The 27,719-nt window shown below is 52.6% G+C and overlaps 8 protein-coding genes across 8 annotated transcripts; 4 read left to right on the top strand and 4 right to left on the bottom strand.

Moving 5' to 3' along the window:
• Nucleotides 1–1,024: 1,024 nt before the first annotated feature.
• SMAC4_12863 (uncharacterized protein) lies at nt 1,025–2,123 on the bottom strand. Its single transcript, XM_066091117.1, has 3 exons — nt 1,775–2,123; nt 1,536–1,705; nt 1,025–1,434 (listed from the first exon to the last, which is right to left on the bottom strand). The coding sequence occupies exons 1-3, from the start codon at nt 2,063–2,065 to the stop codon at nt 1,296–1,298; spliced, it is 600 nt and encodes a 199-aa protein (XP_065947319.1). The 5' UTR covers nt 2,066–2,123; the 3' UTR covers nt 1,025–1,295.
• Nucleotides 2,124–2,854: 731 nt separating this feature from the next.
• Nucleotides 2,855–10,554, bottom strand: SMAC4_08696 (uncharacterized protein). Its single transcript, XM_066090840.1, has 6 exons — nt 8,810–10,554; nt 7,303–8,748; nt 6,850–7,186; nt 6,070–6,794; nt 5,108–6,013; nt 2,855–5,046 (listed from the first exon to the last, which is right to left on the bottom strand). The coding sequence occupies exons 1-6, from the start codon at nt 10,311–10,313 to the stop codon at nt 3,026–3,028; spliced, it is 6,939 nt and encodes a 2,312-aa protein (XP_065947318.1). The 5' UTR covers nt 10,314–10,554; the 3' UTR covers nt 2,855–3,025.
• Nucleotides 10,555–14,012: 3,458 nt separating this feature from the next.
• Nucleotides 14,013–14,941, top strand: SMAC4_13866 (uncharacterized protein). Its single transcript, XM_066091664.1, has 3 exons — nt 14,013–14,361; nt 14,431–14,600; nt 14,681–14,941. The coding sequence occupies exons 1-3, from the start codon at nt 14,071–14,073 to the stop codon at nt 14,817–14,819; spliced, it is 600 nt and encodes a 199-aa protein (XP_065947317.1). The 5' UTR covers nt 14,013–14,070; the 3' UTR covers nt 14,820–14,941.
• A 464-nt stretch (nt 14,942–15,405) lies between these two features.
• Nucleotides 15,406–16,124, top strand: SMAC4_09569 (uncharacterized protein; the record flags this gene model as incomplete). The annotated part of the gene is made up of 2 exons (XM_003342481.1): nt 15,406–15,684; nt 15,807–16,124. 2 exons carry the CDS (start codon nt 15,406–15,408, stop codon nt 16,122–16,124), a joined length of 597 nt encoding a protein of 198 aa, XP_003342529.1.
• A 607-nt stretch (nt 16,125–16,731) lies between these two features.
• Nucleotides 16,732–20,324, bottom strand: SMAC4_09570 (uncharacterized protein; the record flags this gene model as incomplete). The annotated part of the gene is made up of 1 exon (XM_003342482.2): nt 16,732–20,324. The coding sequence occupies exon 1, from the start codon at nt 19,630–19,632 to the stop codon at nt 16,732–16,734; it is 2,901 nt and encodes a 966-aa protein (XP_003342530.1). The 5' UTR covers nt 19,633–20,324.
• Nucleotides 20,325–20,359: 35 nt separating this feature from the next.
• SMAC4_09571 (uncharacterized protein) lies at nt 20,360–21,989 on the top strand (the record flags this gene model as incomplete). Its single annotated transcript, XM_024656022.1, has 2 exons — nt 20,360–20,428; nt 20,499–21,989. The coding sequence occupies 2 exons, from the start codon at nt 20,360–20,362 to the stop codon at nt 21,987–21,989; spliced, it is 1,560 nt and encodes a 519-aa protein (XP_024511788.1).
• A 1,161-nt stretch (nt 21,990–23,150) lies between these two features.
• SMAC4_09572 (uncharacterized protein) lies at nt 23,151–25,833 on the bottom strand. Its single transcript, XM_066090976.1, has 7 exons — nt 25,649–25,833; nt 25,103–25,566; nt 24,984–25,035; nt 24,395–24,928; nt 24,163–24,311; nt 23,685–24,078; nt 23,151–23,606 (listed from the first exon to the last, which is right to left on the bottom strand). The coding sequence occupies exons 1-7, from the start codon at nt 25,760–25,762 to the stop codon at nt 23,493–23,495; spliced, it is 1,821 nt and encodes a 606-aa protein (XP_065947316.1). The 5' UTR covers nt 25,763–25,833; the 3' UTR covers nt 23,151–23,492.
• Nucleotides 25,834–26,411: 578 nt separating this feature from the next.
• Nucleotides 26,412–27,715, top strand: SMAC4_09573 (uncharacterized protein). The gene is made up of 3 exons (XM_003342485.2): nt 26,412–26,530; nt 26,600–27,046; nt 27,125–27,715. Exons 1-3 carry the CDS (start codon nt 26,443–26,445, stop codon nt 27,331–27,333), a joined length of 744 nt encoding a protein of 247 aa, XP_003342533.1. The 5' UTR covers nt 26,412–26,442; the 3' UTR covers nt 27,334–27,715.
• The last annotated feature ends 4 nt before the right edge of the window (nt 27,716–27,719 follow it).

Here is a 27,719-nt window from a genome sequence, read left to right as displayed (position 1 = left end):
CTCTAAAACGTCCTGTAATTACACTTGGGATAGTGTTGTTTTTGAGCCAGCTCAAGTAACGTCCCCCCCGCCACCCCTTTTCTTTTTTTCTCTTCCTATTCTTGCTCTCCATTCATTCGCAACTAGTGGTTCCAGTCTGGGTTCTTTGCTAACTCGGGATTACGTGTGATGTTTTTTGTTGTACACATGTAGGCCATCGACGCAGCATCTTGCATCAACATCCTGGCCGCCAGGGGCCAAGAGAAATGCGTACCGTTTGATCCGGACATTGAGGTCTCTAAATGGGACTCGGCGTATTGCATGTCTGGAACTGCAGTAATCCTGCCAATGCTTGCGTCTAGCGTTGACAAGCCGGGCGATTGGGATAGTTGGTAGGCAGGCCACTATGAATTTCTTCGATTCAATGATTGATTGGCAAAAATAATAAAGATAGGTGGCGTGCTGACCAACGTGAATACCTACAGCAAGAACATTGCACAGCATGCAGGTATCATCATGGACACTTGTACCTGGCTTAAAGGGTCTGAGAAACTCGTGCAGGGTTGGAGGTGGGACCAGGAAGCGGGTGGCGATAAGACGAGGGAAATGATGGTAACTGCAATCCTTTGGACAGCCCCTTGGCCAAAGTAAATGTAAAGGCAGCCCCAAAAGGTTCTGCAGGGTTCTCAACATGGACCCGATATGGGAAACTTGGTCCTTGCTTCCTCCACGACTACACCCCACTGCCCTGCAACTGACTCTGTCCTTCCCCGAGGTACATGCTGGCGTCGCAGGTCTGGCTTAATACATTTAGTTTGGCCAAGGCGCTTTTTGTCTCGTTGTGATACATGTCTTGCTTGTGGTTTTACTTCATCTCCCTTTTGCTTCTCGTCGTTTCAGTGCTTCTTGTGCATCATTCTTCTTCCTTGCTGCGGATTGACAACTGTGCTAATTGCCAACGTCAATGGGATCAGATGACAGCCCGAGAAACTCTTACATGACCGGCCCAAGACATTATAGACATCACAGTAGCCAACCTCTCCGACTTCTTTCTGGTTGTTTTCAATCATATAACCATTCCGCTACTGTCACAAAGGCTTCTTCAACAGACGGACGACTCGGACAGACCCGACACACTGGAGAGAGGAAGAACATGGCATGGTTGCGAAAGATCGTTCGAAAGCACGTAGGACAGATGAAGATGAAGAAGCGAGGGTACCTCTATATGAATAGGTAGAGACATCAGAGGCACATATCCCAAAACCAAATCAGCCCCTTCGAAACTGAAGAAAACGTGGTCAACGGTTGACCTCCTTTTAGTATGAGAACTTCGTGTGGCCAAGATTGCCGCCATGCTTAGTACCCGTGAGGTCTTTCGCCCTTGCGCCCCCAACCAACCCGTCAGGCGTGGTGCATGTGTCCATGATAACCCCGTACATTTGGGCAAGTCCCTGGCTGTATTGGGCGAGATTTTGGTCAGTAAACCGTCTTGGGCGGATAAACAAAACAAACTTGAAATCCTTTGTTGGGTGGGAAACATGGGCGTTATGACATACCAAGTAGGATAGTTGCTGGGATCATTATCAAAATCCATTGGCAGAAGCAACGCGCCATTCCAATTGATCCAGATCCTTTGGGGCCATATGCCATTCTCTACCATCCGTCCAGGGCACGCCACTTGACCTGCAGCGGCAAGGAAGTTGATGGCAAAAGCGGCGCTGGAGACCTGGAGATATATACACCTGGTTAGTACTTGTAGGAATGCTTGGGTAGCAAATGGGTGGTTTAAACTGACCGGAGCCCTGGATTTTCCACTCCTGCAAACTACTTGGGCATCCCAACCGCGCTTCTCGACACCAGCAGTAGCCGGCAAAGTAGCATTGGCCGTATCAAGATACGCCTGCACAGCTTCCTTGGGAGAAAGGGCAGTGGAGGGGTCGGCGATGATGGAGTCGACCCATTCGGCGAAAGAGAACGGGGTTGTGACTTCCGCCGCTTCGCCAGCGACAGGTGCTGCGCTGACTTGGGAGGTAAGAACTCCCAAAGCCACAAGCGGGAGGGTGGAGAGGCGGGAAAAGTTGACCATTTTGGGAAGAGCGAGGGGAACTTGGAGGAGAAGGTCGGAAAGGTGAGTTGTGATGGCACCGTTCAGTTTGGAGGCGACCGTACCTCTCATCTTTATACCTCTTCCATGACTACACTCTCGTCCCGTCTTGACCCAGCCAACATGTCTCTAATGAGTCCAAGCTAACCTTTCCAAGAGGTAGAAACACTCACCCTCATGCCGTATTCATCGCGCCCTTGATGCCCCCGTTTGTTTGGCCCGGGTATAAATTGGTCCAAACACCAACAATGCCGTTGTCTCCCACCAATCCACCATATCACGCGAACCGAGTTCGCCGTTGCATCTGCAGATAAACCCGACATCTTCGATAATAACTGTGTTGGCAGCCAACTTCAATAAATCACTGACCCCTCGGACCGGTCCTTTAATCCGTCTGTCGGTGGGAGTTGACGTGATGGAAGTTGCTTTTGCTGATATTGTTTGCAGACCATCCACGAATTCGCTAAAGTCTTGACCGTTTCGGACCAATTAAACGATGGAGGTACCCATGCCCCCCTGTTTACTTCCCCTGAACCTTCCCGGCCTTAACGAACATGCACCCCAGATTAACGTAGTATCGTGGGATTCAACGGCGTGCATAGGGCTAACAAACAATTGAGTGCAACCATGGACCGGAAGAGTGGTGCAATCTCGTTGGGAGCTTCTACTCCTGACCAGTGCACATAAGACAGTGGTTCTGCTAGTCCGCACTTTACCATCGTCAAGTGATGATATGGCAGTATTGGGACGTCATGTGGTTTTGTGAACTTCAAGAGAAGTGAAAACAGAATAACCAACGAGTGTCGAGTAACTCAAAAAGTGCAGATTCGTGGTGAAAGCATGTGATAACTTTAGCAAGTCGATAAAATAGCGCAAAAATGTTTTGAAATGTCGTCAAAGAATCGAGTGTCCAACCCGCTTCAGGGCCAGGCGACCCTTTTATCACATCTTCCCAAACGCCTCATCGCCCACAAAATGCCCGCCCGCTGTACACCGATACCCGCCATCCTGCCTAATCCAAGCAAACCCAGCCGGACAAATCCCCATCATATGCAACTTCTTCTTCATCTCCTCCACCGCCTTCCTCTTCCTCTCTTCCTCCAATAGCTTCTTGACAATCTTGTCCCTAGCCGCATCCGTGGCCTTCTTCGCCGCCTCTTTCAGTTTCCTGTACTCCTCTTCCTTTTCTTCCTCTGCCTGACGATCCCGTTGGAGCTGTTCCCAAACCGCATCGCTCACTCCAGCGTCTCTCTGTCCCACGTATCTCGAGTCCGAGGTGTCAATGGCCTTTTCGTTGAGCTCGGACAGCGGAGATGCTGGCTCATCTGCTTCATCCTCGTCTTCATCTGAGAAGACCTCCTCGACAACACGAGCTTTCCCCTGCGCGAAGGAAGTAGCTGTTGCTGTCGAAGTGTTGAACGAAGGCGGTTGCTGTTGCGGCGGCGCTTGGAAGAACTGCGGCATCCCGCCTGCGAACCCGTTTGGCGCCGCTGCCTCTGCTGCAGCTTTGCCCCGCGAGGCGCGCTCAAGAAGCATCGCTTCAAGTTCTTGCTTGACGATATCCTCGGTCAGAGTAACGCGTCCCTTGGTTAATCCCTCGTGATCTCGCATGACCTGGTTGAACATGTTCTTGGCCAAGCTTTGGACGTCCCGTGCGCTGGCCCAGTTGTCTTGGGCGGAGAGCTGCTTGAAGTAAGACACTAGTACTCTTCTAAAGCGGGAGCTGGGTGCTCTGAGACAGAACAAATCCAGCTTTATACTCCTTTCCTTGAGTGTGTTGTGGTTTTCCTCAAGCCTTTTGCGCAGCAGCTCGAAGCACCCTTCTGGTGACAGGGCTCGGAAGTTGACTACCTCCGGGAAACGAGATGTTAGACCGCTGTTGACAGACATCAGACGGTTGATATCGGTCTCGTAGCCGGCAAGAATGATGATCAACTTCTTGTGGTATCGCTCCTTTGTGACCGAATCCACAAGTTCATCGATTGCCTCCTTGGCGAAATGCCCGTCAGCCAGTCTGTACGCCTCGTCGATGAAGAGTACCCTTCCCAGTGCCTTGTCCAGTTGAGCTCTGACCAGAGGCCCGGTATGCCCGACATACTTGCCAATCATCTCACTTGCAGAACACTCCACCACCTCAGGAGCAGACAAGAAGCCCATATCATAGAACACTTGACCCATCTTCCTAGCTGTGGTGGTCTTGCCGGTACCCGGAGGCCCTCTGAAAAGGAAGGTGAACGGAATGTTTTCCTTCGGATCCATGCCAATGGATTTGAAAGTCCGCACGGTTTCCTGGTAGCCTTCCAGCAGAGTGATGACCTCTTCGGACCCAACTGAACCTTCGAAAAGCCTCCGCACGTTGGTGTCGGACTTTGTGGCCCTGTCATAATCTTCATCGAAGTCCTGTGGCTCAAAGAGCGTCTGGGACCGGGCTTTCCCTTTGGCAAGACGCTGCTGATGACGGCCCTTTGCGTCATTGAGCAGAATATCAATTTCGCCAGCATTGCCAAAGTTCGGCCGGTTGCGGGCTCGGTTCAGCATCTCCATTGCAACGACGGTCGCTCCGGCAGTTGCCTGATACCCCTGTTGCTTGATCTTGAGATCAAAGATCTTTTGGATCTCATCATCGGAGAAGTCTTCGAAGTAGAACCCTGAAGCAATAGGGAACCGGCGGGCAAGTCCTGGGTTGACGTTCTGGAACATGGTCTCCATCTGTTCCTTGTATCCGAGGAGTAGAACGCATCGGTCGTCGCCAGGTACGCTTTGAACTTCCGCAACAATCGTGTCTATGACGGCCGTCTTGAAAGGGTCCGAAGTTGATCCTGGTGTACCTCCTCCGCCGTAGAGACCGTATGCTTCATCAATAACCAGGACCTTACCCAAACTTGCGGCCAGAATGCCTTTCGTCTGTTGTTCAGACCCCCCAAGAACAGCACCAACAAAGTCAGACGGGTTCTTGATGACCACTAAAGCATAGAGTTTAGCACAAGTCACAGCGACGAATCAAGAGCCTGAGAGTTATCTTACCTTCGCCCTTAGAGAGCATTCCAAGTGCCACCAGAATTTCTCCGTACAGCTTCGCTACCGTTGTCTTACCCGTGCCCGGATTTCCAAGGAAGACCTTGTTGAGCGAGTACTGGATTAGAGGCTGCTCCGCCAACTCCCTCCTGTAGTTCGATTGGATACTGTCGACAAGCGATCTGACTGCCTCCTTAACAGACGAAAGTCCAATCAATTGCTGTAGTTTCTTCCAGGCCTCGCACTTCTGGAGAGCTTCGGCGGGTTCAGGACCTATAAGGTCCTCCTTGGTGAAGAACAGGTCGTCGATGTCCGGTTTTTTGGCTTTGCGTTCCCGCCTTATCCGGTTCGCCTGTCGAGTGGAGATAATGTCCAATGTGTTCTCGACCGTGCGCGCATTTCCGAAGCCTTCTTTGCCGCGGCCATAGCCGATTCTCCTGGAGATTATGCGACAATAGAGCCCTTGCAGGCCATCCTCGCAATCCATGGCGTCATTGTACTTGCTGTTGACCTTAAGTTCGAAGATTCGGAGCAGTTCGTCGTCTGTATAGTCTTCGAACTTCATTTCAACCGGAAACCGACTGGGAAGGCCGGGGTTGTGTGCGTAGAAGCTCTCCATCTGCTTATTGTAACCGGCAAGCACGAAGACAACCTTGCCCCTTAGGTTTTCGATTTCGGCTAGGAGGTAGTCCAAGACGCTTCCGCCGCCAGGATTGTTGCCAGACGTGAGCTGATACGCCTCATCGATGAAGAGTACTCCTCCGCCTTCGTTGAGAATCTCCTCAATCACCTTCTTGCAGCCGTTCACGCTTAGATTCGCCAACCCTGCGCCCGTGGTTTCTTTGAAACATTGTCCAGGAATTACCCCCACGTCAGACAAGAACTCGGCGTAGAGTCGCGCGACAGTCGTTTTCCCTGGAGAACGTATTAGGTCGCTTAGAAAACCAGATGAGAAGCAGTGGATGACTTACCTGTGCCGGGATTTCCTAGCATAGAGCAACTGTAGCGCTCCTTACTAAGAGAGATGCCCTGACGAACCGCAGTGTCGACCTTGGATTTGATGTCGAGGAACTTCTGCTTCACCTCTTCCAGTCCTATCATAGACATGAGCGCGTCCATTGGTTTACTGGATGCCCCGTCAAATTCCTTCAGATAGCTCCACTCGCCCTCAGCGGTATCAGGAAGGTCGCCAAGCGGATTCTGTGAGTCCGCCTCTCTTTCCACACTGGTCGTTTGCTTCGCGCGACGCTTGGCCTTCTCAGCAACCCGGCGGGTAATCTCGTCCCGTTGCTTTACTTGTTCCTGTGCACGTATCTCGGCATCCTTGAGAGCTGCAAGCTCCTGGCGGCGCTGTTCAAGTGTCTGCTCTCTGATCTGCTCGTCTGACAGATACTTGTTGCGCCGGCGCTGATGATCGAGCTCGTCATCCATCTCTTGAAGTTCCTTGACGTAGGCTTCCTCTTTGCGCACGCGATCTTCTTCAAGCTGGAGGTCTCTCTTTATTCGTCGCTCCTGCTCTTTGTCCTCTCTGATACAGTCACGGCAGTTGTCGTTCTGTCTGTCACAGCTGACCTTGAGCTTGTGATTCCTTTCACACGTCTTGACGAGGATCTCGTGGCATGGAGCTTGGCTGTGGTCAATAACACGATGGCAACGGGATTTGCACTTGTGCATTCCGCATTTAAGTAATACGTCACTAGTAATGCAGTTAGCAGGTCAACGCAATCAACACACCCGAGAGCAACACGTACCATGGCTCCGTACACCCTCCATCAGGACAGAACTTCATGAAATCAATGGGTTCCTTCAAGAGAGCAGTCTTCTCGGGATGCTTTTCACATCTGACGGGAAGACCATCGTATAGGTGATTATGACTCTTCATCAGCTCAAAGAACGGGCGCCAGGTCGGCCCACCCTTCTTGCTGCTCATGAAGGTGCCCATGTTGCCGATCAATACCAGGCAATTCCTTGCTCTGGTAACAAGGACATTCAGACGCTCCGGTGCTGACATGAAACCGATATCACCTGATTCATTGCTGCGTGTAAGCGAAGCAATAACAATGTCGTTTTCTTCGCCCTGGTAGTTGTCTACTGGGTCGTTAGTATCTGAGAGCCTGTGTATGGGGCATGATGAGAGCAAAGAGAATGTTTGACGTCTCGGGATGCCGTGATTCCAACATCACGTAGAAAAAGAAGCCACTCACCAATTGTGGAGACACGAAGGGGCTTCTCATCAACCTTGGCAGCCGCCTTACTCAAAAGACCAGCCCTCAAAAGTTCTAACTTGTCCATTTCACTCAGGGCCGGATCATGCTGGTTCTCGCGTAACAAATCTTGAATAACTCGTAACTGCCCTAGATATGGCGTGAGGATGACAAGTTTGTCAGCCGAGTAGCCTTGCTGGCCGAAGAACTTGATGCATTCTAGCACCATTGTGGCTTCAAACGTATTTTTCTTGCTCTCTTTCACGCCGGGTTCATGGCGTTCTCGGAGGACCTTGTCCGTATCTTCCAGCTTCCCGTGGTTGATGAACACAACGTGATCTTGAAGCCCGCGGATCCGCGGTCTGTCACTCGTCTTGGGGCCATCAAGTAGATCCGGGTAGGTTAACACGCGCGGTATGATGGATATCTCTGGGACCATGCGGTGTTGTTTCTGCAACGTCGTGTGAGGTGCACCCTGCATAATGAGGCGTTCAAATAGGGACCGGTTCAGATCATACCCGTCACCCTTTTCCACAGAGAGAGAGTAGTTGTTGATCTTTGGTCTGAGCTGCTTGTGGTCGCCAATCAGAATCAACTGCTTCACCGATGGGGCCAGGGCGGTGAGTACATGACTCTCCAAGATCTCGCCTGCTTCCTCGACGAGAATCACATCAGGTGCTGCGGCCCGGATGAGACTCGAATACTTGGCCGCACCTGTGGTGGTGCAGCCAATCACTTTCTTTTGACGCATGGTATTTGCATCCGCATCACTGAACTGGGCGTCGAGCTTACTCTGGACCTCATTATATTGGCGGGCAAGTTCCTCAATAGTCTCCAGGCGCTCCTCATTCAGTTCTTCGGCCCACCTGTCCAGATGGCTTTGTCGCTCAGGGCGGGGCATTTTCCAAACAGCGTGTGAGTTCTCCGAAATCTGCTTTTTGAAAATGCCGGCGTCTTCGCCCTTGACCCACCGCTGGAAGAGATAGTCCGGTCCCGCCTGCTTCCCCTTCTTCCCTGTATGCTTCCAGCCATTGCTGTCAGTGGGAACAAGAAGAGCTTTATAAAAGGGGAGTGGATGGTCTAGGAATTCAAGGAATTCGGAGACCTCAGCCCAACCAGTGTGAGCCTTCCCATATGTTCTAAAAGCCTTTTGAAGCTCCTGGGCGGATGACGCGGCTTTCTGCCTCAGGAGATCGATCATCGTCCAAGCATCACTTGTACGACGATAGCCACCTTTTTGTTCGGAAAGCAGGAGTGGAACCGTTCTAAGCGTGGACTTTGCCTTGGCGCCCAAGCGAACGAGATCATGCTGCGGGATGCCGACGTTCAATAGGTCTTCTAGGAACTGGTCAAGGGCGTGGTTTGTGTAGCTGAGGACGAGAATGCGTTGCCCAGCTTTGTGCAAGTATCTGGCAATCTGTGCACCAATGAATGACTTTCCCGTGCCTGTGTAAAGCATTAGCACATGTTTTGTCCTAAGCTAGCTCTGTGATTGACTGAAACTTACCTGGGGGACCCTGAATGAGGGTTATCGGCTTCGTCAAGGCATGGAGTATCGAGTCAAGCTGGGCCAGGTCGACAGTTATGGATTTCCCTATGCACACAGCTTCGGCCTTCTCTGTGACCATTTTTGATCGTGCTGACTGGAGTGCCGATACAAGAGGCTGCAGTTGCGGTAACCCGACAAATGCCGAGCTGGTCCCTGATGGATTGATGAGAAGGTCTTGCAATGGAAGCTCTGCGATCGCTTGCAGGCCAGCTAAGACAGGCTCGTAGGCAAATACGGGTGTGTCAACCAACTTGAACTGGACAACATCTTGAGCGTTGGGTAGTTTGAGGGCGAGCAATGCTCTCTTGAAGCTGCTGGGGTCGGTAAATTGAAGGCATACGGCGGGGGGCGTCTGACGGAGTAGCTCATTGTTTCTGTCTCGATCAATGAAGGCAAAGGCGATGACTTCTTTCCCTCGCGTCAAGGCACCGAATGACTGATGCTTTAGGAATCTTGGATTGTCCTTTAGGTACTTGTTCAATTTTTCGGGCGTCATTTTGTTTAGAAACCCTAAGCCGTGGTAACAGCGGAGCAGGAGGGTGCACGGCTTATATCGCGGTCCTTTACCAGATAGGTTTATCTCAGTGAGTGACAGGGCCACCGGTTGCAGCTTGCCAATGGTTAGTAGTGATTGTTTTGCCTTCTTGACGTCCATGGCAACTTGGAGGTCCTCCCGTAGTTCGGCCAGCATGTCCTCCCTCAACAAACGGAACTGGTTGTCCAAGTGGATAGCCGGACGTTTTTCCACGGGACTCTCGGTGACCTCAAATGCTGTCCGATAGAAGGGCTGTTGGGTCGACAGGAACTCGTCGGTAGTAGGATAGATGGCAATCTTCCTAAAGGTATCCGAATCATTGTCATGACGTCCACCCGGACCATTGGGTTGCATAGAAGGCTTGGATGAGGAGCGGAGTTGCAGGACCTTTTCGATGCGATATCCAAGCTCACGAGCAGCATGATCTTCCGATTTCAGGAGGCTTTTGTCTTGGATGATGGCCTGTACCTCTTCCAGCACGTCGACTTCGGCCTTTTGAGGGAGCGAGAGGAGCTCTAGGGCAAGCCATGCAAATGGGTGGACCCTATCGGGGGGCAGCTGATGGCCGTTGAAGAGGTTCACGAGGGCTTTCCAAAGAGTAGGTGGGTTGGCAATAACGACAAGCAGCTGGGCAAGCAGTTCGCCATCAGCCAAAGATTTGATGCCGGGGTCAGACAGATACTCCAAGAATGGGAGTGTGTGTGACACGATGAAGGTTTCGGATAGGTTGCTCCGGACAGAGTTTCGAACTGCATCTAGGCCAGGCGGATGGGAGACGATCATCTCGACGCATGCGCTTGGAAGCTCTTGAGACCGTACAGCTTCAAGGAAGAGCTGTGCGTCATGAGAGTTGTTGACCTGGCGCTCGCCAAAGACTATGGCTTTGAAAACAGCCTTGAGGCGTGTTTGTCGTATGTTTGACGCCATGTTGTGCCGGTGCGGATGTCGTTAGAGCGGAACAGTTTGGAAGATGGACGGCTTTGGCGGCGTGGTGAAGCTATTGGACTTGGTCTGGTGAAGGATGTTGTGTATGTTCTTTCTGATGTGTGTGAGTGAACTGCAAATGTTGAGGGGCTCTGGAGAAGGTGAAATACAGATATGACGAGGATTGCAGAGGGATTTAAGGGACTTTCAGCATGCTTAGTTTATCTTCAGTGAGGATACAAAGCTAGGAGTTATCAGCACTGAGAACTGCAATTGGCCTTGCGGGATAACTAAGCCCACCCAACATTCAAGTCCAAGACCAAGCAGGAGGCCCAGGTCTCTGTAAATGGTCGAGTGGTATCGAAGTCGTGATCACGGCGCCTCGAGCCCCCCGAGCCCCCGTATCGGGAGCTTACAGGACGATGATGCATTACGGCCAAGACACCCGATGGAAGGGCAGACTTTCCCGCGAGGATGTGACAGCCATCGAATCAGGTTGTGTAGACTGCAAACGAGCGTTGGCTGAGGATTTTCGAGGTATCAACAAGGGTTGATGTGCTGGCGGTTGGCCTCTCGCATGGAGACATGTGCACCGTGGCCACGCGTGATTCGTGATCGCGGTCATTGGGGACGCATAGCGGGAGCACGATAGGGCGACGGTACCAACAGGAGCATCTCGAGTTGCTGAGGTTTGGGTGCAGTTTCAATCGATGGCCATCAATCTGGCCGCCATGCCGAATGCAAAAGGCCCAGTCTGTCCGGAAGTTGACAAGTGTCTGGAGGCAGACTCGGAGGCAGACGCAGGGGAAGGGCCGGTCGGGCGCCATCAAAACGCGAGGGTCCTGTACGTCATGGTAGCCGGTGCGTCCAACCGCTATGTGACAGCATTACCCCACTATATTCAGCCCCCAGATAGCGGCCCGGTGCTGACCTCCAAGCTGTCCAAAGCAATTTTAGTGGACGATGGTCGCCGAATCAGCGGCCCGGGCTAGCGTTGCGAGGCGTTTTTCTTCTCCCGGAATCGGTTGGCTGCTGATGGCACATGCAAGTGAACGTCAAGGGAAGACATCAAACAGAAAGGCAGACTGGGACGGGAGATGATGTTGTGGAGCGCGGACAAGATGTCGGTCGAGAGATTGGGTTGTTAAAAGGAAGAAGCCGAGGGGGAATAGTTCAGGAGATGGAGGTGGAACAAGCAAAGGACGTGACAGACACAACACTCAGCTCATTCCTCACTTAACCATCGTTCTTTCCTCGGCAGAGCCCTCATCCATTGCTCTTTTCTGCCTTCGACTATGATGATACCTGCATGCTGGGCAATGTTCTTGCTGTAGGTATTTACGTTGGTCAGCACGCCACCTATCTTTATTATTTTTGCCAATCAATCATTGAATCGAAGAAACTCATAGTGGCCTGCCTACCAACTATCCCAATCGCCCCATGGTGGACCAGTCTGGCTCTGAATTCGCATGTCATTGCGCGCGACTATGAGCCATCAGGCCGGGTCCCTGTGTTGGAGGTATTCTATGGCGATCCCATTGCCGATGTAGCTCCCTCGAAAGCCGAATGGTTGGAGAAGAAGCTGTCCGGCTGGGCCGACTTCGTGGACGATGCCCGATTCCACGAGGTGCAGGGCCATCATTATACTCTGCTTGCTCCCGAGAATATCGACTTGTTCGCAAGGACCTTCGTGGCTAGGTTGGCGGGTCGTCGGCTTTGAGCTGGAATTGATGTGGTTTAGTTTCTGCTGCAGTTTGTGCCTTTCCATCCGCTTCTTCTTCTCTTGTTCGCATACCTTTTTCTGCGCGACCTTTGGCATATCCACATGGCAATGATAATGTGGGCTGAAGGGAGTGAGTGGTCAAGAACGAACAGGTTGATGGAACAGTTACTAGTAAGGGGTGTGGAAATCCATCATGGTTGACTGGGTTTCTAAAGAAAGGTGGTGTTAAGGAGAAGAATCGCTGGAATAAATTACCATACAGGCCCAGAAGCCACCGTTCCGTTGTACCCTCTCCAAGCCAACCACCACAAACAGGACGAGAGGGATGATGCTCGCAGCGTTGGGGAGAATGCGCACGAGCCATACACGGGGAACCCACAAGGATGTACCCCCCTCCCAAGTCATAGTCGCCATAACGAACATTACCACCAGTTGAGTTTGGATAAGGGGCGCTTAAGAGTCTTTGTCAACTCTAAATGGAGAATGTAATGGCTTTTAGCTGTTTAATATCAATATTGATTGAATATCATTGAGTGTACATGTCCACAGTACCTGCCAAAGGTCTAGTCTTTGACGGAAGCGTGTTGTAGCCTCCCGCTACCTACCTCACGCTGGCGCTCAGGATCTATGATTGAATCGTGCACTTGAAGACATAAGGCTGCTATTGGGGTTGAGTCTGCGCTGCTTGATTAAAAATTTCGAACAAGGTTGTATTGGTGAGAGAGGGAAGTTTGCTGGGGCTGGTTCGCTGCTTCAACCTCGAGAACCTATGGGAAGATCATAACTTGCCGCCCCCACAACCACGCATTGGCAAGCAAGGCGAGCCAAATAATCCAACATAACTACTATTGCAAGGCATCAAAGGCATCAGCAACCTCCATTTTACGTAAACCAAACGGACACAACAACAACTTATAGTGTGTGTTTGCCTTGCGTTCCTTGTTATGTCGGGGCCGAGTTCGGAAACAAACCGAGTGGCCGTTGAGAAGTTTGTGAAACGCGACGGCGCTACTGATGGAATGATGGATTGATTGACTAGAGGTACGAAACCGTGACCACGTGGGAATAGGCAGCATATCCTGACAAAGTCGCGAATCCATCTTCTTCTTCGCCACTCAGGCAAGCGTTCCTGAGTAGCGGGAAATTGACATATCGACTTTGGTACCTGCCAAGTCAGAAGCCCTATTACCCGTCACCATCCCGTTCGGTTGGGTGCAAGTTTCCATAATGTACCCGCGGTTTGGGCAATGCTCTGGCTGTGTTTGGGCTCATGATTAGCGACGACTTTTATGCATCATCACTTGACGATAGCAAAGTGCGGGCTAGTAGAGCCACTGTCTCATGTGCGTTGGTCAGGAGTATAGGCCTCCTAACGAGATTGCACCACTCCTGTGGTCCATGGTTGCATTCAATTGTTTGTTAGTCCTATGCAGCCCGTTGAATCCCACAATACCACGTTGATCCGGGGTGCATGTTCATTAGGCCTGGCAAAGTTCAGGGGAAGTAAACAGGGGGCATTGGTATCTTCATCGTTTAATTGGTCCGAAACGATCAAGACTTTGACGAGTTCATGGATGGTGTGCAAACAATATCAGCAAAAGCAACATCTATCACGCCAACTCCCACCAACAGACGGATTAAAGGACCGGTCCGAGGGGTCAGTCCTCTATTGAAGTTGGCGGCCAGCACAGTTCTGGACGGCAACTTGAGCTTCATATCCAGATGCACGCATTTTAGCTCGCGTGATGTGACAGACTGGTAGCAGACAACGACATTGTTGGTGCTGGACCATGTTTCAACCCGGGCCAAACAAACGGGGGCATCAAGGGCGCAATGAATACGGCATGAGGGTGATTCTACCTCTTAGAAAGGTTAGCTCGGACTCATTAGAGACATGTTGGCTGGGTCAAGACGGGACGAGAGTGTAGTCATGGAAGAGGTATAAAGATGAGAGGTACGGTCGCCTCCAAACTGAACAGTGCCATCACAACTCACCTTTCCGACCTTCTCCTCCAAGTTCCCCTCGCTCTTCCCAAAATGGTCAACTTTTCCCGCCTCTCCACCCTCCCGCTTGTGGCTTTGGGAGTTCTTACCTCCCAAGTCAGCGCAGCACCTGTCGCTGGCGAAGCGGCGGAAGTCACAACCACGTTCTCTTTCGCCGAATGGGTCGACTCCATCATCGCCGACCCCTCCACTGCCCTTTCTCCCAAGGAAGCTGTGCAGGCGTATCTTGATACGGCCAATGCTACTTTGCCGGCTACTGCTGGTGTCGAGAAGCGCGGTTGGGATGCCCAAGTAGTTTGCAGGAGTGGAAAATCCAGGGCTCCGGTCAGTTTAAACCACCCATTTGCTACCCAAGCATTCCTACAAGTACTAACCAGGTGTATATATCTCCAGGTCTCCAGCGCCGCTTTTGCCATCAACTTCCTTGCCGCTGCGGGTCAAGTGGCGTGCCCTGGACGGATGATAGAGAATGGCATATGGCCCCAAAGGATCTGGATCAATTGGAATGGCGCGTTGCTCCTGCCATTCGATCACGATAATGATCCTCGCAACTATCCTACATGGTATGTTATGACTCCCCGTTTATCGTCGTTTCGTTCATCTGTCCAAGAAGCTTTACTGACCAAACTTTCGCCCAATACAGCCAGGGACTTGCCCAGATGTACGGGGTCATCATGGACACATGCACCACGCCTGATGGGTTGGTTGGGGGCTCAAGGGCGAAAGACCTCACGGGTACTAAGCATGGCGGCGTTCTTGGCCACACTACCCACTCATTCTAAAAGGAGGTCAACTGTTGACCACGTTTTCTTCAGTTTCGAAGGGGTTGTTTGGTTCTGGGATACGTACCTCTTACGTCGGCTATTTAACATCGCTTTTTCTTCCGTCCCATCTGCTTTTCGTCGAAAGGTGTGGGTGCATGTGGGGTCATTTTTGCCACACCAGTAGACTTGTCGTCGACAACCTTGATCCCGCTCTCTTTCCAAAGGAGATATGACAGTCGTACCTTAAAAACTCAACCACTGACACCTTACTCCTTCCTGACTGGCCCATAACAGCTTCACGCATTCCATTAATTGCACCGCCATGTTTCACGAACCGCCCACGGCCATTCGGTTCGTTTTCCAAACTCGGCCCGGACATAACAGGAAAGGCAAACACGGCCCAACAGCGGTTGACGTCCAACGGTCAAACAACCAACTCACCCCTTCATTACATTGTCTTCGGTACTGTGATAAGGTCAACGATGTCACCCCTTGATGTTTTTCTTTTCCTTTTTTCCCTACTACAAATTGTCTGCTCCTTTCACAGTACCCTGATTCCCCCTCCGACCTCAAATCGCAAGCAACTGTGACGAAGACATTCGAGATGGTCAACTTCATTCTTTCTCTGACGGTGGGCTTTGGCCTCCTTAACTCTCAGGCCATCGCAGCCCCCACCGCTTCCCCTACCGCCGAAACCACTGGCGATACCCGTTTCTCCTTTGTCGATTGGACGAACTCAATCATCACACACCCCGAGACCGCCCTTTCTCCACAGGATGCAATGAAAGCTTTCCTGGATACGGCGAGTGCACCGGCGAAACCCATGGACTTCAATCACACAATCGGGTGCCCATATGACTTGGATGTCGATGTTTCAGCGGATGTAAGTCCCCCTCATCCGTTTCCTTCCTCTAACCATCCATAAGCTAGCAAAAAGGCTGGCCATGTCCGGGCTGGGTGATCTTCGCAACTCTGGGTAATTGACGTCGCAACGGTTATTCACAGCTTTGCCTCCTGGGGGGAGATGCCCCGGGGAAGACCAGCGAAGCCACCGGCCGTCCCCACGTCCCTGGTCGTCCTCTTTTGTTCCTGGTTTACACTGCGTTTCAGAGTGCGATTTCCATGCCTCAGAGGGCTGGTTGGGGGTCAGAGGATCCAAATAACCGTGGGATGTGCCGGAACATCGCCCAAACCGCTGCTGTCGCCGTGGACAAGTGCATTCTAGCGAACGGCAGGGTGGCGGGCGGTACAGACTACAACGTGACGGGTACCAAAGTTGGTGTGATGATCATTAAGAATTTTGGGGCCTTTGCTTGGCCTTGAGAGGAAGGATAACTTGAAAGCGGGAACGAGGATGACGCGGGACAGGGACGAGGAGAGGCGGACGAGTGTTCTTGTGGTTCAGTTTTTGGTGCTGAGAACTTCAAATGGGGTAGAAGCATTGAAGGAGAAAATTGATAGAAAGCACGCAGGTGAAGAGGGCATTAATGAAGATGGTCGATGTACTGAAACGAAAGGGATGGTTACTTCCAGCCAGCACACAGCCATGCCATGTTAGCAGAAGAGCACAACACACAGGTACTGTCCACTGGGACACTCAATCGTCTTTATACTGCCCTCGCGTCCATAACGGGAAGCAAAATCTAATCTCACACTCCCAAATATTCCGCGTTATTTGAAGGTTTTAAGGTGCTATTAGCAGCCGTAAATGGATGTTCTGTCGACTATGTTTTGGCATCGTGGTACATCCTCTTGGGTTGGTGCATTGTGGGTCAAGGAATTAGGTACATTAGATAAGCATGCGACACTCCATTGGGTATCGCAGACCAGTCATTGGAACAACTTCCTTACATCATCAATATTTACTACTTTACAACGACCCTATCTAGCAATCACCATCAAACGCAACCCAAACCACATCCACTCTAGCTCAAAGACCACAACCCGCCAATCTAGCCACGAAGCTTCTTGCGAACGAGTCGATATTCTCGGGAGCAAGAAGAGTATAATGATGGCCCTGCACCTCGTGGAACCGGGCATCGTCCACGAAGTCGGCCCAGCGGGACAGCTTCTCCTCCAACCATTCAGCCTTGGAGGGGGCTACATCGGCGATGGGATCGCCGTAGAACACCTCCAACACAGGGACCCGGCCTGAGGGCTCATAGTCGCGCGCAATGACATGCGAGTTCAGAGCCAGACTGGTCCACCGTGCCAACCGCTCCTTGTCGAGACCGTATTCCTCCAGCCGTTCCACAGCCATGTGTTGCAAGAGAAGCTCAACCAGCCGCTCATGTTCGTCGACCGAAGCAACGCCGCTCTTGCCGTTCAAATCGGGGTGCGTAGCTGCGGCCCTCCTGAAGTTCGCCTCGCGGTCCGCGTCGGGTAGTAGGTCGAAGAAGCGCACCAGCGTAAGCAGCACATCAACCCAGTCGCGCCCGTGGCGCATCCGCTGCTTGATATGCGGTGGCTGGTCGAACACGGCGAGGAAGGGGACGGCGTCGGGCCCATCCTGCTGCATCAGCATCTTGGCCATCTCGAATGCGACAGTCCCGCCGTAGGAATAGCCAGCGATGGCATACGGGCCCTGCGGCTGCGTCCTTCTCATCGCCCGGAGATACGTGCTCACCATCTCGTCCATACTCCCGAATAGCGGTTCTCCATCGAAGCCCCGAGCGCGCAGGGCGTAGATGGGCCGGTCTGTGATCTGCTTGGCGAGATTAAGGAACACCAAGACCTCACCGACACCCGGGTGGACCAGCCAGAGCGGCGCTTTGTTCCCCCCAGACCTCAGTACCACCACGGGGTTGTACTGGGTGGTGGGAGATATGCTGCTGTCCCGCGTTGTGTCCATGGCCGACAGCAGAGATGCGATGGTCGGGTTGCTGATCATTGTGGTAACGGGGATGACGTTGGGAAAGTGCGGATTACCCTGTATTGCCCACTTGAGCCGGAACAGCTCGACCGAGCTGCAGCCCAGATTGTAAACGTTTGTGTGGATTCCAATCTCAGCTGGTGGCACGCCAAAGACGTCCGAGAAGATGTCCTGCAGGACCAGCTCCTTCTCCGTGGACGGCTGCACCACGACCTCGCGAGAGCCTTGAGCGAGTGCGATTAGCTTCTCATCCAGCTCAATGGCCTCCCAGTATACGCCGCTCTCAAATGCTTTCCTGAGCTTGCTGCGGGACAACTTCCCGAGAGCGGTCTTGGGCAGGAACACCCTCTCAAGCGGGATGATCTTGTATGGCCTGGACATGCAATGCTTCATGACGACGTCCCTGATGGCATTCCGGACGTGCAGCCGGGCCTCGACATCATCGTTAACCTGATAGCTTGGGAGATACACGATGCAGAGAGTCTCCGAGTCGGCATTCTCGGGGCGGTGTGGGAACACAGCCGTGAACGAGGGCGTGACACCCGGGATACTCGCGTCTTCGATAGCACCCTCGATCTCGTGTGGGAAGTATTTGACGCCATTGATGATGATGGTTTCCTTCTCGCGACCGACCAGGTGGAGATTGCCGCCGTCATCGATAAAGGCGAGATCGCCGGTGATGAACCACCCGTCGGACGAGAACGATGACACGGTGGCCTCGTGGTTGTTGAAGTACCCGCCAAAGACATTACCACCCTTGACCTCCAAGACACCAACCTCGTTGGCTGCCAAGGAACCGCTTCCATGTCCATCACGCCTGACTCTCATGGACATGCAGGGAATGCACCGGCCCAACGAGGTGAACTCGCGTCCGTGCGCGACGTCAAAGGTAGGACATCTGGTGCCGTAGATGCTGCCGGCACAAGTCTCGGTCATGCCAAACCCTGGTCGGAGGAAGTGGCGCTGTGCACCAAGTCTGCCAAAGAGGTCGGATAACACGCTGGCTAGCGCTGTGGAATTTGCCTCTCCGCCCGAGATCAGTGATCTGAGTGATGAGAGGTTGGGTGACGAGTCTGGGCTAGACATGGCGAAGAAGGCCTCGAGTGCCTTTCTGACGCTGGCCAGGAAGAAGTTGGGAGCAAATGTGTAACTGGCCCGGTGTCTGTCGATCAGGTGGACGAACAGCATAGGCTGGGCGAGAAGATCCAAGGCGTGGACGTGAACCTGATCAGCGCCCAGGATCATGGCGTGCAGGTGCACCTCGGTGAGGTTTGCGACGTGATCCATGCCGATCCAGTTGAGGAAGACGTCGCGGGAGGTCGTGCCGTGGTATCGACTTTTGCCAAATAGGGCTGTGATAACCTGACCGTGGCAGAGACGCACGGCTTTCGCGTGGCCGGTGCTGCCGGAGGTCAACATCAGGGCGAACAGGTCGTCGCTTTTCTTGGAGGTAGCGCTGCTTGGGGAGTATACGAGCCCATTGTTACCGGGCACGTCATCCATCTGATCCTCTCCGTGCTTTTGGAGGTCCTCGACGGTGACTATTTGCATCGATCCTCCGGTGACGGCAAAATCGGGCGCCAGACGCCTGCGGGTAATGACGATGGGGTTCTTCAACATTTCCTTGAGGTGAGCGAGGTGCTTTCGGCGCTGCTCCAGATCGTTGGTAAAGGGGGTCGACATGGCCGGCACAAGGCCCGCCGCAACCGTAGCCCAGAACCATAGGACATTGTCCTGGTGATCGTCGAGATGGAGCAGCACAATGGTCTCCGGTCCGGTACCGGGGATTCCCCTCACCAGCCGTGACAAGGCTATGGCTTCGTGGAGGAGCTGGAGATAGGTGATACGATGCGGCGGTGCCTGGGTCTGCCCCTTGGGATAGATTGAGAGTCCCTTGTCTGGGGTGTCCTGGGCGGCCTGCAGCAGGACGTCGAACACGTTCTTGGGAAGTGGCGCCATGATGATGATGCAAGAAAGAATGGAAGGGACTTGTGTGTGTAGCTTTTGCGGTTGGTTCTATTCTAAGGTGGCTAGTGGAGAGATGGCGGGATGAGGGAGTCTAGATATCTATCTCCCTATCTTCTCTCATTCGACGATGCAATCATGATCAATACTCGACTAGCAACGGACACTTCATGTCGTCAGGCCCATGTACGGATCAGTCTGACTCCGCGCTGGCGACGAGTATTGTGGAAGCATTCCGCCCAACGGACGTAGCTGGAGAAGCCGACTTATCTCACATCAGCATCCTCAGACAGTCCGGTTGACCTTAGAGGTAAGTATCTTACCTCAATGTGGCCGATGGGATAGCCTCACGGGCATCGATCTGCTCCATAGCCTCGATTGTTGCACGAACCACAAATCAGCCATACCAGAACTGGAGAGTACAATTCAGCCGGGCGGACTCAGAGTGGAGAGCACATTTCAGCCTTACTCAGAGTCGGAGAGCCACGAGAAAAGACAGTCAGCATCCGGTCTGACCCGAAGTCTCTCGTCGAGATTGGAGTTGGTGTTACAGGGCTGAGGATTCAGGGGAGGGTTGACCAGAACGAGAGGTGAGACCGAGCGAACTTCTGTAGGTAACTTACCTTATATGTCGTAGCAATCCCGGCGGCTTGTAGTATGTCAGATTCTGTCTACACAACATTGATCCCGTTCCTCTGCATGTTAGATTCACAACAGAACTATGGCGCCCAATCTGGACGTTCAAAACGGCAGCACGACAGGAGTTTCAGGCGATGAGGCTTTGGTAGTGGTGAGTCGCGTGTTACCACCCTTGATATCTCTCTCCTTGTGTCGTGCGTGTCAAGTTCTAATGTGGACAGACGTGGGATGGACCAGATGATGTCCAACACCCGCGCAACTGGACGCCCGTTCGCAAATGGCGCAATGTGCTCCTCATCAGCATCCAAGCCACTCTCTCACCCATGGCGTCCGTCATACTGGCCGTGGCGGGTCAGGCCGTAGCCGACGACTTTGGGCTCACAGACGAGTACACGCCAACCCTTCCCACGGCGCTCTTCGTACTTGGCTTCGGTCTTGGACCGCTCTACCTGGCACCACTGTCCGAACTCTACGGCAGGCGGGTGGTTTACCTCTCTTGTTTCGCCATGTTCACTGTCTTCAACATCTGCTGCGCCGTCTCGCCCAATATTGCCGCCCTGACCGTGTTCAGACTGTTTGCCGGCATGGCGGGATCGGCCGGGCCCAGCATCGGCGGCGGCACTATCGGCGACATGTTCAGTCCCGAGCGCCGAGGCCGCGCCCAGGCCCTGTACAGCTTCGGCCCTACTGGCGGGTCCGCCATTGGCGGTGTCGTCGGCGGTTTTATCTTGCGCGGCATGGGAAGCTGGCGATGGCTCGCGTGGATCATGGCCATCGCTTCTGGTGTCACGAGCCTAGTCTCTGTCTTCTTCCTGCACGAGACATACGCCCCCTTCCTCCTCCGAAAGAAGGCCGCAGCTCTAAGCAAGTCGGGCGTCCCTTGTACTGTGCAGGCGGCGGGGTCAGATCGTGCTGGTTCCGACTTGACCATCGTTCTGCGCACCATGACTCGCGCCGGCATGATGCTCTTCACTTCACCCGTTTGCACGGCCATGAGCCTGTACATGGCGGTCATATACGGGATCTTGTACCTGCACATGGTGACGCTCCCCCTGCTCTTCTCAGCAGAACCTCTCTACGGCCTACCGTCATATCACTGGCCTGAAGCCCTCACGGGCCTCTCGTACCTCGGCGTCGGACTGGGTTCTGTCGCAGGCACCCTCCTAAGCGCAGCCTTGGTCAACCGCACTTACGCCTTTATGAAGGCGAGAGCCAGGACATCATCACGAGACGCCGCCGGCGAGGCACAGCCCTATAACACCAAAAACATAGATGACGACAAAACCCCCGAGTACCGAATGCCCTTCATGCAACTCGGCGCACTCATCGTTCCCGCCGGCCTGCTCATCTTCGCCCTCACGGCCGGAAAGGTTGGAAAGGAAGACACAGGAGTGCACTGGATCGTTCCCCTCATCGGCGCCGCCGTCTTCTCGACAGGGATGCTGATGACGTACATCAGCGTGACGACGTACATGGTTGACTCGTTTGAGACGTACGCGGCCAGCGCCCTGGCGGCGGTGACTGTCAGCCGCAGCGTGTTGGGGTGTATCTTTGCTTTTGTGGGGAACGGGCTGTATAGGAGGCTGGGGTATGAGTGGGGGACGTTGTTACTGTTCTTTTTGTGTGTGGTGATTACCCCGTTGCCTACGGTGTTTTATTATTGGGGACCGAGGTTGAGGAGGGTTGGGCCGTTTGCTAACAAAGTTGAGTGATACGGACGGATAGGTGGGCTGCTTTGAGAGTGGTGGTTTGTATGTAAGTAAAAGGTATCGTAGTACGGCTGGGGAAGAGGGGGGGGAGTAGGGGTTGGGTTGCTTGCTCGGATTAAGTGTGTATACTAGTTCGGGATCCATCCATTTGTAGACGAGTTTGCCTAGTAGTTGTACTACTGTTTCACACTGGGGCTATGTCGACAGTCTTTTTCTCATCTCAGCGTGTTTAAGGGGTAACTCTGCTATGAATGCCTGTGAAAGCTTGTTCACACAGATGTGCACCCAAAGGCATATTCCTCCGCTCCGCCCACCCTTAGCAACTGCACTGTGTCTTACTTTATACGACCCCTAAGGATCTGAGTTCTGCTTGTTCCAGCCTAGTACCACGCTTCACGCTAACGATAGGGGTCTATGCCTACCCTTGGCTACTTGATCTTGTCTTATTTCCAGGTTATTATCCAAGACCCCCACAGCCGCTGATCCGAGTTCGTACCTGCCTGCCTAGTGCCTGTCCTACGCCCAGCCTCAGTCAGTACCTCCAGAGATCTCTATTATGTCTTACAAAAAAGATCCCTACATCGTGTACCTCGCTGTAAGGACCAGAGTTTGTGCCTGTCTCACTGCCTTGATACGTCACATTTTAGGTAGTTTCACATCGTATTGCCGCAGTAAGAATGTCCCAGGGACAAGATGTCTCGCGTTCACCTTCGGTTGCCTTATGTCCTTGCGGGGATAAACTACCCTCTGGAGATCTGGGATGGGTATGGGTAGAGGTATCTTGAGTAAAGGTACAGTGTGACATACATAGTAGACGTTACTTCTACCACCCCGCTAGAACGACGATATTTACAATTAGAATCTGCAGAATCTTGTTAGTCCAGCTATGTCCGAAGGAATTTGCCCTGGATTGATCTGTCTGGTCCGGCGCTATTCTAGGTAGTGTCGATAAATTCTCTTTCCAAGTCGGATACTGTACCCGTTATTACAACCTCCTAAACTCTCGGCAAAGTTCAAGTCACCTCGACACCTCATGTTTGACAGAATGAGTCGCTTGCAGGTGGGTGAGGTGGGGTGGACATGAAACTCAATGTCTCATGTGTAATCATCTCGCCCCAAGCGACATGGACACCAGTCAGAGACACCTTATCGGACTTGTGCAAGCTTGTCATCAGCGCGCTAGTTGCAGACCACCTGTAGTATGGTAAGAGAAAGTTGAAAATACTGTTCCCATGTTGCAATCGCCGACGCTACCTGTGTGAATGCAAGTAATGGATGAAATAGCAGGAGGAAATATGACTAATTGAAGGGATGAAAGAGTTTCAGGGGCATTATTGAAGGAAATCTAGTCTATTCTAGCGGGTTTTGGAGGGTAGAAGTAAACAAACTGCTATAAAAAGGTGTAAAACGCATAGGTGTAAAGGGCGTTTGCGTGTACGAAAAGGAGTATAGATGCGGAATAAAATCTTGTCGTGGTAGATCAGTAGAACACACGAGTACTCCTCCTCACACACCTGAATCTATAACCGGGTCCAACGGCCTTCTATACGAAGTCCACTCTCTGCAGGATTTGCCAGCCACGTCAGGAATTGTGAGATTCGCAATCTCATCAGGTCGTTCCTGTAAACAAACAATCCAATGAGTTACTGTCCTCTGACCAAACTATAGTATAGAATGAGGCCAAGCACGAAAACTTACCAAAATATTCACATAAAGACCCGCACTAACATGCCACGCCAAATGGCAATGCAACGGCCACACCCCCGGATTGTCGGTAACAAAGTCCATGACCATGTATCCGGGCCGTCCGTCAGGTTTTCCGGGCTGCAAGATGTGCGTGTCGCGACGCATCGGATTGTTGAGGCTTTTGGGGGGCACCACACCGTCCCACTTGCCCACGCCCTCTGCTACGATCCAGAAGTCGTGCCCGTGGAAGTGGATCGGGTGCTGGCTCCGGTTGTTGAAGCTGTAGTTGTTCAGGATGATCCGGACGGAGCTGTTGCTGCCGACGTTGTAGGTCATGCGTTCGGGGTTTTGGACGTATGAGGGCGTGGTACTACTACCCTGGTTCTCGAGGAGGAGGATTGGGTGTCTGAGGATTGGAATAGGCGGATTAGCGGGGTTTGGAGCGTCCGGGGTTATGAGTTATGACGGATGGCCCAGGTAAGGTACTCACTCAAAGTCTGCCCGAAAGGTCTGATTGTTAACAAGCCACAGCTTATTTCCCGTGGCGTTTGCGGCAAACTTGATGTCTAGTATGATGATTGTTTCCGGCTCGGCTGGGGGGTTCATTGGATACAATGGAGTTGTCAAGGAGAGTGGTACCTGAAAGGAACGGGAGTCAGTCAGTCGCAAACTATGGAAAGAAATGAAATCCCACAGCATTCGGAATAGAGGTAAGCACATACATTTCCGCAGAATGAGTCGTCGTAGACTGTCGCAGTGGAGTTGGGCAGGACGGATGTGTCCGCTTTCTCGTAGTAAATGGCAGCCAGTGCGTGACCCTGGGTGCTGACAGAACACGTCGGACTAACGTCGGACCTCATCCAGATGGCGTCGGCCGAACTTCCTGTAGCGGTAACCAAGACGTCGGTACGCTGGCCGATTCCAATGGTAACAACATCGGTCGTGTACGGAACAACGGGGATAAAGTCCTGGGCCAACACCTTCATCTTCATGCCGTCAATGGTGAATCTCTGCATGCCCTGGCTGCCAATATTCAGAAGACGAAGACGATACGTCTTTCCTCTGGTGAATCTGTACCTCGAGTAGTCGGCATCGCTGGTACATGTTCGGTTAAATGCCGTGATGTTTGCGTTTGTACAATCGAAAGGCATGCGGCCATTAATCAGGTTGTTGTCCGAATATGGCTGTGTCAGTGGTGCTGGAAGGCCCACGACGCCTTTGACAATGTCACGAGTGTCGGCATGGTACCAGTCCGTCTGCAAAGGTTAGCACTTGTGAGCTATAAAATGACTCTGTTCTGATAGCACATACCAGAAAGACGGGACCGAGATCTTCATCATAGTGGGCGTCTTGATGTTTTGGTCTAAGACACGCGGTTAGATATGCCATCATCATCTCCTTTTTTTGGTCTGGGGCATGCTCTAGCTCACCCATGAACAACGATGGCGCCAAAAGCACCTGCAGAGTACTGTGACCCGACATGGGAATGCCAGAAGCTCGAACCGTACTCGTCGGCACGGAACCTGTACGTGAACCTGTGGCCCGGAGGGATAGGGCATTGGGTAGTTGATGGCACACCATCCATCCACGGAGTCCCAACCTGGCGGATTCCGTGCCAGTGAATGGCGGCACCCTCGCCGGGGTCCTTGATCTTATTCACCAGTGTGACTTCGATCCAGTCGCCCCAGTTGGCCTCAATGGCAGGTCCTGGGAACTGGCCGTTAACGACTATCATGGACCGCGTAACGCCATCTGGGGACATATTCGCTCGCGAGATGGTGAACTCATAGCTCCGTGTGATTCCGGTGTCGGGCATGTCGTGTGGGCTGGCCCGGTCTGCTGTGAGGTCGCCCCAAGGACATGTCTGCTTGTTCCACTTGTTATGCTGCGTCACCTGAAAGATGAACGTTAGATTGTTAATAAAGATTCATGGCCAAACCTCCCCTGAACACAACGCGAGTGGGAGTGGGACTTACCGTTGGAATGACACACTCAGAGAAACAGGTACCGGCGACACTTGTGACGCTGATAAGAGCCAAGCAGATCATCTGAAGTAGTGGAACTCTGCGGTGCAACATTTTGGCTAGCATCTTCTGTTGTTAATGTAAGCCAGCCTGATGTCGTGTAATCCATTGAGGAAAGAGCAAACCGGGCGAGTAACCAGCCAATATATTCCATAACATATAGCTGTTCTTCCCCCTTGAGTTTGATTCTTTAGTTCGCCTCAACGGCGAATCAAGCGGCCTCAAACGCTCAAAGGGCCCGAGTAAGGCATGAGGTAGGCATCTTCTGTCCGTGCCGCCGCCGTCTGCACACGACTCTCCTCAGAGGCGCGAGAGCTGAAGCGACGCCTCCTTGAAGCTGATCCATCCATACTCGTACTGTCGTACAACGTGACACATGTGAGAGTTAGAAGTTGTATCCATCGGTGTAAGTACACCGAGTTGGTAGAACATTGTTGACCAATCGGCTGGTTGACCCGCCATGGGATAACCATCCACGAAAGTACCAGTTGTAGTTACCGCCCTACTCGTCACCTACCCAGGAACAGTCAGCCCTACCTGCCGTTTAGGTAGGTTTCCACGTTTATACGATCGATAAACGTCCGGGCCGCACCGATCGCCAAGTCTTGACCGACACCCCTTCTCCTTCGTTCCATCACATTCACCTGGGCAAGATCCAGACTCATATCATCATCACCTCAGCCTTCGGCAAACTTTCAGCTGCGCACTCGGAATCATCCACCATCATCCACCGTCTACCACACAATATGACTTCGCTTCCTCCCGCGCGCTGCTGCACTCTTGGCAACCTCCACGAGGGTGAGGCCAAGGGCGAGATCCGGAACATTGGCAAGAGTAAGTCTGGCAGTGCCCGAGTGCTGAGTCCAAGATCTTGATTGCTAACAATAGCTTGGTAACGCGCAGTCGCGACATACGTCTCGTATCCCCCCAACAAGTCGACGGAAGATGCCATCCTCATCCTCACCGACGTAATCGGCCACGAGTTCATCAACGCCCAGCTTCTGGCCGACCAGTTCGCCAAGCATGGCTACCTCGTCGTCATGCCCGACCTGTTCGAGGGCGACACGGTCCCGCTGAATCGACCCGAGGGCTTCCTGATCATGGACTGGCTCAAGAACCATTTGCCCCAGCACGTCGACCCCATCATCGACGACGTTATTCGCGAGATGCGCGAGAAGCTTGGCGTCAAGCGTATCGGCGGGGTCGGCTACTGTTTTGGCGGCCGCTACGTCTGCCGCTACCTCAAGCCCGGCACCGGCAAGATCGATGTCGGATACACTGCGCATCCCACCATGGTCGGCCCCGACGAGCTGGCTGGCGTTGAGGGACCTCTGAGCATTACCGCGGCTGGTAAGTTTGACATTGTCGTTAACTGTTAGTTCATGAAGCATAGCTCCCGTTCCTAACTTGTGCCTGGTGTTCTTCTAGTCAAGGACTTTGTCTTCACAACGGAGAAGCGCCACGAATCGGAGGAGATCCTGGCAAAGCTGGACATCCCTTACCAGATCAACCTTCTTTCCGACGTCGACCACGGATTTGCTGTCCGCTGCGACCTGAGCCAGCGCCGGCAGAAGATTGCAAAGGAGGCGGCATTCTCGCAGGCAGTTCAGTGGTTCGATTCTTACCTGAAGGAGTAGGCGGTTGCAGTCAGTAACATAGGAAGTGGTGGTGGTGATGAGGGTTGCAAGAAGAAAGTTGGGACTTGGGACTTTGGGAGACGGTACATAGTCACTTCACCTTTTTTCACTTCATTAACCCCGCTTCTCCCCTCTTCTCTCTCCTTCTTTGTATCCTTCACTCTTTCCTTTTTTCTCTCTTCTTCCTCTTTTTCTTCCCCACCTTCCTTTCTCTTTCATCGTACCTTCCTAGATAAAATATCACAACGTTTCAGAGCCTTAGGCTTGTCCGGTTAAATATTATCAACCGTTCAATACGCCCCCATATTCCCGTTGATGTAATCCTCCTTGGTACCTCAAGCTGTTTGTTTCCCAAACGATAGTCGCCATCATTCAACCCTCCATCG

This window comes from Sordaria macrospora, chromosome 5 (genome assembly GCF_033870435.1).
Source record: "Sordaria macrospora chromosome 5, complete sequence".
NCBI classification, from domain to species: domain Eukaryota; kingdom Fungi; phylum Ascomycota; class Sordariomycetes; order Sordariales; family Sordariaceae; genus Sordaria; species Sordaria macrospora.
This window is presented reverse-complemented; position numbering and strand designations above follow the sequence as displayed.

What these genes read in the sequence shown, in the direction of transcription:
- SMAC4_12863 (XM_066091117.1), bottom strand. Translation starts at nt 2,065, where the DNA reads ATGGTCAACTTTTCCCGCCTCTCCACCCTCCCGCTTGTGGCTTTGGGA. An exon ending in GTGGAAAATCCAGGGCTCCG is followed by an intron (nt 1,706 to 1,774) that starts GTCAGTTTAAAC and finishes ATATATCTCCAG; the next exon opens with GTCTCCAGCGCCGCTTTTGC. An exon ending in CCCAGCAACTATCCTACTTG is followed by an intron (nt 1,435 to 1,535) that starts GTATGTCATAAC and finishes CGCCCAATACAG; the next exon opens with CCAGGGACTTGCCCAAATGT.
- SMAC4_08696 (XM_066090840.1), bottom strand. Translation starts at nt 10,313, where the DNA reads ATGGCGTCAAACATACGACAAACACGCCTCAAGGCTGTTTTCAAAGCC. An exon ending in CCTTCGTGTCTCCACAATTG is followed by an intron (nt 7,187 to 7,302) that starts GTGAGTGGCTTC and finishes ACGACCCAGTAG; the next exon opens with ACAACTACCAGGGCGAAGAA. An exon ending in AATGCTCTCTAAGGGCGAAG is followed by an intron (nt 5,047 to 5,107) that starts GTAAGATAACTC and finishes TCTATGCTTTAG; the next exon opens with TGGTCATCAAGAACCCGTCT.
- SMAC4_13866 (XM_066091664.1), top strand. Translation starts at nt 14,071, where the DNA reads ATGGTCAACTTTTCCCGCCTCTCCACCCTCCCGCTTGTGGCTTTGGGA. An exon ending in GTGGAAAATCCAGGGCTCCG is followed by an intron (nt 14,362 to 14,430) that starts GTCAGTTTAAAC and finishes ATATATCTCCAG; the next exon opens with GTCTCCAGCGCCGCTTTTGC. An exon ending in CCTCGCAACTATCCTACATG is followed by an intron (nt 14,601 to 14,680) that starts GTATGTTATGAC and finishes CGCCCAATACAG; the next exon opens with CCAGGGACTTGCCCAGATGT.
- SMAC4_09572 (XM_066090976.1), bottom strand. Translation starts at nt 25,762, where the DNA reads ATGCTAGCCAAAATGTTGCACCGCAGAGTTCCACTACTTCAGATGATC. An exon ending in CTGAGTGTGTCATTCCAACG is followed by an intron (nt 25,567 to 25,648) that starts GTAAGTCCCACT and finishes TTCATCTTTCAG; the next exon opens with GTGACGCAGCATAACAAGTG. An exon ending in GGCGCCATCGTTGTTCATGG is followed by an intron (nt 25,036 to 25,102) that starts GTGAGCTAGAGC and finishes CGCGTGTCTTAG; the next exon opens with ACCAAAACATCAAGACGCCC.
- SMAC4_09573 (XM_003342485.2), top strand. Translation starts at nt 26,443, where the DNA reads ATGACTTCGCTTCCTCCCGCGCGCTGCTGCACTCTTGGCAACCTCCAC. An exon ending in GATCCGGAACATTGGCAAGA is followed by an intron (nt 26,531 to 26,599) that starts GTAAGTCTGGCA and finishes GGTAACGCGCAG; the next exon opens with TCGCGACATACGTCTCGTAT. An exon ending in TCTGAGCATTACCGCGGCTG is followed by an intron (nt 27,047 to 27,124) that starts GTAAGTTTGACA and finishes GTGTTCTTCTAG; the next exon opens with TCAAGGACTTTGTCTTCACA.